At 44.8% G+C, this 10,697-nt stretch overlaps 1 protein-coding gene across 1 annotated transcript; it reads right to left on the bottom strand.

The window, feature by feature from the left end:
- Window positions 1–806: 806 nt before the first annotated feature.
- Window positions 807–10,393, bottom strand: LOC146971089 (Golgi reassembly-stacking protein 2-like). The gene is made up of 10 exons (XM_085805106.1): window positions 10,224–10,393; window positions 9,482–9,562; window positions 9,153–9,356; window positions 8,974–9,060; window positions 8,739–8,869; window positions 7,217–7,349; window positions 6,725–6,848; window positions 5,698–5,805; window positions 4,640–4,759; window positions 807–2,290 (listed from the first exon to the last, which is right to left on the bottom strand). The coding sequence occupies exons 1-10, from the start codon at window positions 10,284–10,286 to the stop codon at window positions 2,019–2,021; spliced, it is 1,323 nt and encodes a 440-aa protein (XP_085661232.1). The 5' UTR covers window positions 10,287–10,393; the 3' UTR covers window positions 807–2,018.
- Window positions 10,394–10,697: the final 304 nt, after the last annotated feature.

Here is a 10,697-nt window from a genome sequence, read left to right as displayed (position 1 = left end):
GTTCATTCACAAGTCCATTTTGGAGGAAGTGAAGCTGAGATGGAAATTTTAAACTTTAACATCAGGAATATTCACTTCTGTTTTGATCAATTCATCTGACTGAAATTCAAGAGGAAGAACTCTGGGTTTGTTCAAGTTTCAATGTTATCCCAAATTTTGGTTTCTGGAATAAAGCTGAATTTAACTTGAACCTGAGCAACAAATATTTTTAATGCTTTCTCTTCATTAGACAACACAAAAAAATCACTTAAAACTGACCCATAATCTTAACTTACTTATAAAACAGAATCCATACTAAACGTTTATTTTCAGGTCAGTTTTATGTATCAGAAGTGGTTCATTTAACACATTAAAGCCTACATTTGAAATTGCAGACAAGTCCTGTCCAGTCTTTCACAGGTGTTTTTCAAATTTATTTCTCAGATATAAATTTTCATATTTTCAGCTAAATTCTGTCACTTGATGGATTTTTAATGTCACTTTTGACTTTTCTCTCCACGTAGTCTGTCCATTTCACACCTGAATTTTGCAGGTGTTAAAATGTTTTTTGCCTTTTTACCCAAATGTTTTTTGGAATCTGTGTGTTAGTGAGTGTTTTTGGTTGGTGTACCTTCTCTTTTTTCCTGTAAGATGATCCTGAAACCAACACCTGCCTCTTTCACCAGTGGGTGGTTAGAATGAAGCCTTTCAGTTTCCATAGCGGAGCTTTACTGTCTCATCACAGCTTTGTCTTGTTAAGTCGTTGATTTGTGACTGTCAAGGAACAGCAACAAACACTGTGTATGAAGACACACAGAGGCATCATGTAAAATTTATTTGGCTTTATTGCTCGCACTGTGCATACTGCAGATGTTTTCAGAAACCTCAGTTACAGCGACTCCCTGTGGCTGTTCTGCATCACTACAACTCTCTCACCAACGCACTTCGGCCATGCCAGGAGACGTGCTGTGTATCTAAGACATCTACACCCACTAAATGATCACCCAACAGCAAACACACACACACACACACACTGCTCAGTAGCTCTTGTCACTGTAAACCTTGTGTCGTCTGGCATGGCCGCCGCGCTGTAACGTTCTCCGTGTGGTAGAGACGGCGTGTACTGTAGAGCTCTGGGTATACATGGAGACATAAAAAAAGGGACAGACTAATAATTTCAAAACACAAATGTGGTGCAAAATAATGCAGATTCATTCATTGGGTGGAAACACTCGTACAGAAATTTCAACAAAAATTAATACGTAAATCAAATTAATCTACTGGTCAGGGCGTCTATTGACTAATAATAAGAGATTATATGTTAGGGCTGGACGATTAGAACCAAAATCTATAACATGATAAATTCATACTCTTCTAGTATTTATTACAACAGTGCATGATCGTCCTCTGTGTCGGCCCACATCTGATATCTTTGTCCTGGTTTATTCCAGTACGACCAGTTAGACGGCTGGTCACTCTGCTGAACTTCCAGTTACAGGTCAGTGGCGGTTGTAGCTATTCTCAGTTTATTTATTAAGGAGTAATGATGGTGGGTTGTCACTGAGTGAATTTGATGCATCATCCAGCCCCATGGATACACACTGTTTATATAGAAAATCTAAATTGTGAAACAGAGGATTGCCAGATCAGAAAGAGGGGGGGGTGTGAATCCTAAGGTACAGTAGTTCTTTGCCTGGATGTAACTGCGCAAGTGCAAACTACAAACGAAGAGCGCACCTCGTCCTCCTCATACAGTAGCTCCGTGACAATCTGGTAATAAAGACATGTTGGTGAGAGCAGTCTACATCTGTCCTCCAATCTTCATATCCATCCATCCTTCATCGCTCCACACAAGCTTCCTCACTCATAACCGGAGCATGCTGACCTCTGAGCTCTGTGACTGCCTGTCCCTCTTGGCCAAATAAATAGAAAAACACAGAGAAAGACAGACAGGGAGGGAGGGGGGGCGAGGGGGGGGTAAGAGAGAAACCGGGTGTGTGTTTTGGTTTGATGGCAAGTGGGGTCTTGTTTTTCCCAGGTTATGACGACGTTAGTGTTGTTTCCGTGGGGGCCGGTGCTTCCGTGGCGTTCGTGGAGGCGGTTTCCGTGGTCGCCGTGGAGTCGGCGGGGTCGGTAGCCGGAGCTGCCGTGACTGTGACCGAGGCGGGAGGGGCGGCGGTGGATGTAGGTAAGAGGGGGGCCACTCCCTGAGGCAGGAGGGGGGGCAGCTGGGAGGGAAGCACTGTGGGGAGAGGGGGGAACGGAGCCAGACCCGGCAGGTTGAGGGGTGGGAGAGCGGCCAGGGACGGGACTGAAAGATAAAACACGTGTTACAGTCACATAACGATGGAATAATTTACCATGCTACATACTTTAAAGGGATAGTAGCATTTTCCAAATAAAAACTGCGTTTTTCCTGCACTTTGAAGGGCTGGAAAAAAATTACATTACAGCGAACAATGGAACTGTGTTTTTTTTTTCAGGTAAAACCTCTTTAAGGCCGCGAAAATAGGCCGTTTCTTTGGGTCTGTTCACAACACTGTATGTTGTAAATCTCTGGGCAGGGCTATGGGCTGGCGTTGCTAACGGGAGGAGTGCAGAGAGTCTTCTACTGCAATTAAAGTACTTGTAGATCATACAACCCCAATTTAAAAAAAATGCTACTATCCCTTTAACACAGCATAAAGCCTGAATTCATTCATTTATAGAAAGCCTAAGTGGAAGCGGAAGTGAAGCTCGCCATGGGACCCAAAAAATCTCCATGTAAGTGAACGGAAATCAAAATTTTATTTCGTGACCCGATTTAATTGTGTCATGAGAAAAATATATGACTTTAACCTACTTAAAGGTACATTGTGTAGGAATTACTCCCATCTAGTGGTGCGGTTGTAGATCGCAAGCAACTCGATCGTATTTTTCATGCTGCATTCACATGAAATTGGGCAGACGGCAGACGGACGACAGCCGCTGCACGTAACGGCGTAAACAAGCCTCTATGTAAACAAGTGGTCCATCAACATGAGGCAAAACAATGCACATGACCCACGTTTTACCGGCTTTCTCTGGACTTCTGTGACTAAAATGACATCTGGTTTGTTAGCGACGGCCGTCTGCCTGACTGCAGGTGAATGCAGCATCAGTGTAACGCTCCATTCCTCCTCACTGCGTTACCGCGGTGACTTTTCACAGACGCCACCTCGACCTGAGCCGACAGCTCCGGTGTCTCCGCTGAGTTTCCGTGGTTTCCTACCGTCACGCTGCCACTGAACGTAAAAACATGGCGACACCACATGGCAGCCAGCACCGAGCTTACCCGCTCCATGTAGATATGAATGGTATGAACGGCTAATTCAGAGTTTACCGGAACACTTCAGTTTGTTGATGGGGGGGATTACTGATTAATGAAAAACAGACTTTTGAACGAAAGAATCGATTTTCGTGAATAGATAACAGGAGAAGTTACACAATGTCCCTTTAAAACATCGCGTTTCATGCCAAAAAATCTGCAGTTTGTCATAAAACGGCAACAGAAGAATGTATTTTGTATTTTTTCGTCACCTACGCCACCTGTAGTCTTTCTGGTTACGGATTTTGGGGAATTTTGATGTTTTAAACAGGTAGAGGTCATATATTTTTCTCATGACAATTCAATCAGATCACGAAATAAAAGTTTGACTCCCGTTCACTACATGGAATTTTTTTCCGAATTGAGGTCCCATGGTGAGACTTACTTCCCGCTTCCGCTTAGGCTCTCTATATATGTAAGAGCAAATGAATGAATGGAGAATGAGACGATGTAAGCACCTTTCCAACCCACAGTGCATTGTGGGAGAAATTGTTTCGATCACAACTACATTCAAACACTTTTTATAATTATATGCAATGCTGCTTGAAAGTTTGTGAGTCCTCCAAACGTGGTGTCTGTGATTGTGACCAAATAATTCAATGTGGGACTCTCATCTGTCCAGAGAGTGGAAGTCCAGACGGCCTCTGGTTTGTCCACGTGATCTCTGGCTGAGTTTAAACAGGCAACTCTGTCTTCTCTGGAGTAGACGCTGCCACAATTTATATATCTATTCATTTTTCACTTGATGTGCATTAATCCCAGCTGCTGCCAGAGAGATCTGCAACTCTCTGGAGGTGATGTGTGGGTCGGCCTTTACCTGATTTATTCTTCTTCTGGTGCTTCTGATGCCGAGTTTCCTCCATTTGTAAATGATTTGTCTTACAGATCTGACCAAACCTCTCCTAAGGAATTGATTATTTAATAACTTCAGCACCCACATGAGTCCATCTACCTACTTGACTTTACCAATGCAGCTGCGGTTCACTTACTTTCGCACATACTCTGATTCCATGTTTCACTTTCTCTGCTGGCTACACCCACTTCCCTCAAAACATTTACATGGAATTGATGAACATAAACGCGTCATTTTGTATATTAAAAAAAGAAAATCATGATAAAAAAAAAAAGAAAAATCCAAACTACTCCAGGGGTTCACAAACTTTCAGGCAGCATTGTATGTTCTCCATTCATTTACAGCAGTGCTTTAAATATGTTGTGTTACGACGCCTGAAAACAAATCAGTGTGTACTGGTCCTTGTCGTCATCCTGCAGCCTCTGGTAAACAGTGTATAATGAGCGTGACTGTTTGTTTACCTGTGGTCCCCGGTAAGACGCCGGTGCCTGCTAGCTGCACCGCGCTGAGGTCTGGGAGTGGCAGGTTGAGGTTGGGAAGGTTAGGGAGCGGAGGTAGGCCACCTGGGAGGGGCATCAGACCTACACACAAACACACAATGCCATGGAAGTGCAAACAAATCATTATTCATGCACATGTCTAATCAGCCATTGTCACTTTGTACATCTGAAGTGAGGTAATGCTGAGACTGAACAGCCCTGTACATGAGGCCGAGCTACAGAATATTCAACTCATTTGACGGTTCGTGGTACAAAACCAGAGGAGACGTGAGAGCTTGTTGGTGGCTGATGGGAAAGAAGTTAATCCATTCTTCCTCTCAAATTTCCTACTCCCTATCCACCTTTTTCCAAACGTCAAAAACGTAAGTGGGTTTTGCTCTTCCAGTGGAATTGAATGTTTACGTTTCCATGGTTTCAGTTCTTTGGATCTTCTGTGGATCTTTTTTTCATTGAAAATATGTAAGACACATGGATCATGACGCCAGCTTTTAACAATGGATGTCACACAAATGGACATCCTTTGTTAAAAGCCAGTGTTACTAGATCCATGCATTTACAGCAACTATGGCAACTAGTGAAACCATGGAAGCGTAGACATACAATTCCACCAGAAGAGCAAAACCGGCTTACATTTTTGACGTTCGGAAACTTGTGGAAATTTATTTAGCCACATTGTATTTTCTTATATGTATTTCCTGTGCTTTTGTATTTTATGTCTATTTTTTGCTGTTGTTTTTTATATGTAAGGTGACCAGGGTGTTGAGAATGGCGCCAACAAATAAAATGATTTATTATTATTCACTATTTTATTACTAATGGCAACTTGTCCTTAAGAAAACAAACTGAGCCTTGCAGTTGACTCTGACCTTTGTCTTTATTTTCCTACAGGGGTGTGAACACAGCTGTATGAATCTACACACGGAGCTGTAACACCTCTGCCACGTGTTTTGTGCTGCAAGTTCACAGCTGACTGAGCAAACTGATGACGTGGATGCTGGACCGTCTGAGAAATCACCCACCTGGTAGCGTGGTGGCAGGGTTGAAGTTGGTGGTGGCGGGATTGAGTGGAGTGAGGGGGCTGAGGGCGGGGCTGGTGGAGGAGGGGAGCAGAGGGACCGTGGGCAAACCTGGCAGGAGGAACACAACACACCGGATTAGACAAGAGTATGACGTGGGTAGGGATGGGCATTTCGAATAATTTTCTAACCGAGTATCCTAACCTTGTCGTACCCGGGTAACCGAATACTGTAATAAAAAATAAAATGACGTCATGTCTGACGGACAGAGCGCAGCCGGGGCATAAATGTGCTCTGTCCGTCAGACAGTCCGCATTACTGACACACAGCGTCGTCAGACAAAATATCAGGTGGATAATAAGAGTAGAGACTGGAGTTTAAGATGCACATATGGGGCAGATGTGCATCTTTATGCCGGGGAATAAATGCGCTGCATGCGCTCTGAGCGCTGAGCGCAGCACATTTATGCCGCGGCTGCCTCGGAGGAGAAAACTTTTTTTTTCTTTTTTTTAAATCATTAGCGGTGCTTATTTATTAGTCCACACTACACATGTTGGTGCCTTCGGTCCTCTCTGCCTCGCATCGTTTCAGGAAATAACTGGGAAGGTTTCAGAATGTTTGTAAACTGAAAGCAGATTTTCTAACAGACTTGATGACACCTGTCGTCTCCCTCCCGACGGCGTACGCCGAGGGAACCACCACAGATTATTGTAAAAGGTTTGAAAGTCCGAGGCTCGATCCAAAAACGCTTTTACACAGCAGAAAATCACGTTGCTTGATCCGAAACTGTTTAACACTACAAAAAGCCGAACCATGGCATGATAATGTAGTTTGATCCGACACTAGACTGCGCTCTAACGTGCCGTTTTTTTAATCCTAGGTTAACCGGATAATAAATTCATAACCAGATAGCAGATTGCCTACTCGGGTACCCGGGTACTCAGGTAACCGTGCACATCCCTAGACGTGGGTGTGTAATGTTTATGAGAACGTGACACATCATTTTCATAAAATGAGCATAACAAATCACCTGTCTGCAGCTCACTGGGCATGGTGGGCGGGGCCGTGCTGATTGACAGGCCTGAGAGGGAGTTTTCCAGGCCTGTGGAGACAGCAGGGGCAGAGGGAGGAGGGGTCACCGCTGACAGCTGGACCTGAAGGAGTTAAAAGAGAGAGAACATGAGGAGCGAGGCCAGGAAAACCATGCTGCTGTCAAACAGATAAGGTCACATTCATCCCAATGTGCAATCATCTCTAATGAGCAACACTGTGCTCTGTCCCTCCTGCCTGCTGCGCTGCATGCACAATGAGGAAACCTGCATTTTCTAAGTGTGAACACTTCAGAGGCCGCATGACTCAAAAATTAAGTCTTTCCAATGTCACGCACAGTCTGCATACTGATGGGTAAAGTTTTAGCTTCTGTTATAAAACACAGGAAACGGGAGTTTTCAGGGACACAGTTTCAGGGAACTACACAAAATCTAACAACTTGCAGTGTGTGTGTGTGTGTGTGTGGTCTGACCTCAGTGAATCCATCCTTCAGTGGACTGACGGGCTCACTGGGATTATTTCCAGGGAAGCTGATTTTCTTTCCCTCCTCAAAAGGCCGGGTGGGAATCCTGTGAAGGTAGCCATAGCCAATCCCACAGCCAAGGCTGGGAGGGAGGGAGAGAGGGAGAGAGAGAGCAACTATAAACCTCAGTCTTCATTCAAATACATTCGAGATTAACCTGGTTCCACATCTGTGATTTAGCCCCCATGTCCACATGTGGTCAGCAGTTGAATATGTTTAATGTTGTGCTCATTTACAGCTGTTCCCCAAGGTAGAGAAACAACTGGCCACATCAATGAAAAGTGTGGAGACTTTGTGGACACAACTGCGGCTTGTTGTTCTAAATTGACTTGTAGAAATGTTATTATGTTATTATTATTATTATGCAATTGCATGCTCTTAACAAGTGCCACTGCAGGTTCAGTAAAACACTCAACCACATCAGTGAGATGGAAAAGTCAGACAGAATAACTGCCCAAATTCTCTGTAGCTTCAATTCAATCTGATTATTTATTTATTTACTTATTTATTTAGCACAAACATATCATTTAAAGGTATAATATGTAGGAATTCCCCCCATCTAGCGGTGCGGTTGCATATCGGAACGTATTCTTGATGTTGCATTCACGTGAAATCGGGCAGACGTCAGACAGACAACAGACACTGCATGTAACAGGATAAACAAGCGTCTATGTAAACAAGTGGTCCGCCAGCACGAGGCAAAACAATACAGGCGTGACAATATGTTGTCATGGTGATGTCGTATTGTTTACCTGACCCACATTTTACCGTCTTTCTCTCATTGAGTAAAATGACATCCGGTTGGTTTGCCGACGGCCGTCTGCCTGACTGCACCTGAATGCAACACCAGTGCCTCCGTCCTTCCTCACACTACACAGTGGTGACAGTTTTATCAGGCGCTACCTGGAAAACTTTCTCCCCGAGCCGACAGCTCCTCTGAGTTTCTATGGTTACCTACGGTCACGCTGCCACTGAACGTAAAAAATGGCCGCCTCGGTTCGGTGCGTCGCCCACTTATGTATTTGTAACGACTTGTAACAACTCATTCTAAGGTACGAGAGAGCTTTCATTTGTATGCGGGTGTGATTCCACTTCAGTGAAATACGTATTTATGAAAGACATATTTGATTTTTGCTAATAAAAAGCCAAATAAATTACATACTGGGGCTTTAAAATAGTATGGACAATTATAGTGATTGGGATGTGCGAAGAGGAGGTATGAAACCCAGAAAGGGCTTATATGAAAACCTCACCCATGAAGAACATAATCAAAAACCAAATTTGTTACAAATAAAGACAAGAAAATAAGGAAAAATTAAATGATGACGAAAAATAAGTAAAAAACAACAACTGTGATTATACAGTGAATGATTATGGAGCTCATGTGAGGTGCAGTCGGCTGAGTGATGACTGATTTTTCTTTTGGAAGCACGCCAATGCTCAAAACATGGACAGAGATCATGTGGTTTACCTGCCCTCTCCTCCCCAGGCACTGTTGGGTGTGATGACCACCTCTCTGCAGTTGTCAGTGTCTGTGTTGTACACGTAGAGCTTCAGGCCTTTCCCCTCGTGGCTCTCTATTAGAGAGAACAGGTCCTCTGACTGCAGGACAGGACCGAGTCACAGACAAAAAGCATCATCATCATCATCATCATCATCAGGTAAAGAAGTGACAGAGGCAAGGATGTGAAACCTTGATAAACTACCTCATTCATAACAGTGTCAGCCCCAATGATGTAGTCGGTGTGTGGCCTCAAGCCAGCAAGTGCTGCTGGGGAATTGGGCTCCACTTCCTGTTAAATAAAGAGTCGAGTGTATAGGTGAAATAAATACAGCTTTATCAAATGAAACCACTGAACACAGATGGGACTCGAGGACTGCCTACCAACACGTGCCAAACATTCTCATTGGCTCCTTCAAAACTGCAGAAGCGGATAGAGACGCCAAGCAAGCCCTGGCCCCCCCACAGGTTGCTAGGGGTGACGGTGGACTCCCGCAGCTCCAGAGTCTTTGAGGAGTAAACCAGCATCTTAACTGGTTTCTCTACACTGGCTTTTAGCAGGTCCTTCAACGTGTCATTGTCCTTGTTCTGCAGAGAAAGAGGAAGGAAGAGGGAGCCATGAACTGCGCTGCGCTCTATGACTTAGACTTGATCAAACTGGATCAAGTCTAAGTCATAAATTAAAAGATAGATGTTGGGGGTTGTTGACTTACCAGTCTGGTGTTATTGATGGACACAATGAAATCAAAGAATGGCTCCAATCCTGCTCGGTGTCCAGGCGAGTTCTCCTGAACCTGCACAGAAGTGAGAGACAATCTGAGCTGCTGCAGGACCGTGACATCCACTTCCTGCATCCTACTGGTGTCCTACTAGACAAAGAATACCTGACATACTCGGTGGAGAAAGCCTGAACATGTCGGGCCTGAGTTGATCAACATAAAGAGATGTGCAGTATTGAGGGCTCTTCCCCCTGTTATTGTGCAGCCATTGGCTTAACCTACACCCAGTGCTGACCCCGACCCGGTCCAGTCATCTCTACTGTCTCCATTTAGCTCCAGCCCAAACAGCAGAGCTAAAAGAGTAAAAGAGCCGGTGTCCACTGAGACCCGTCCGATAATGGATGCATTGACAAAAACCAGCTTGGCAGCTGTCATCCAGCGCAGCTACGTAGCTCCAGCTAGCTTCGGCACTTAGCTACAGGTAAACACACTATCCTAGCCAACTGACGGGTGTAAACACAGACCACGCAAAGAGACGGTACGTGACACCGAAACCGACTCTGAAGCAGCTGAACAACAGTTTCCTGACGCGGTGGTGCTGGTGTTGACCGGACCGAGGCCCGGAGGACATCCCCGGCCTCTCGTCAACACCCGGGGCCGGGCTCGCTCCGCCTCCGCCCGGGCGCTGGGCTAACAGCTAGGAGCTAACAGCGGGATGTCCGGGCTGAACACTCACCCGGAGGACGTGGTAGCCCTCGGAGCCTCCGCCCGGGATCTCCACACTCTGCGATCCTCCCATGCTGTCGCTGTTTTAAGGCTTTGGGGTGTTTTATGGCAGCTAGTAGCCCAGCGGAGGTGAGATACCTGGACACTTCCACACACCGGGTACACGTCGCCAAGTGACTCGCTCAGCGGTGCGCATGCGCCGTTACGTGGCAGGAAATAACGCCTTTTAAAAATTGTGATTTTTCTGCCGGTTTCATTGTTTTGCAAATTAATTTAATGTAAAATTATTTTTAAAACGACATCTTCACTAATATCTTTCAAAAAACAGTGGTTATTTTTTCTGTTTAAATCGAAAATGAAATACGGTATCTTATGTTGAAAGTGTTGGCCTACAATGTGGGCACTCCCCACTAAATCAAATGTAAAATAACAAACAAAAAGCTCTTACAGCTGACCACGATAAAGTCTGTGCCTTTCGTTTTAC

Source organism: Trachurus japonicus, chromosome 17 (genome assembly GCF_045865225.1).
Source record: "Trachurus japonicus isolate A0001 chromosome 17, Traja_1.0".
NCBI lineage: Eukaryota > Metazoa > Chordata > Actinopteri > Carangiformes > Carangidae > Trachurus > Trachurus japonicus.
Note: the sequence above shows the minus strand (reverse complement) of the source record. Positions and strands in the feature narration are given on the sequence as shown.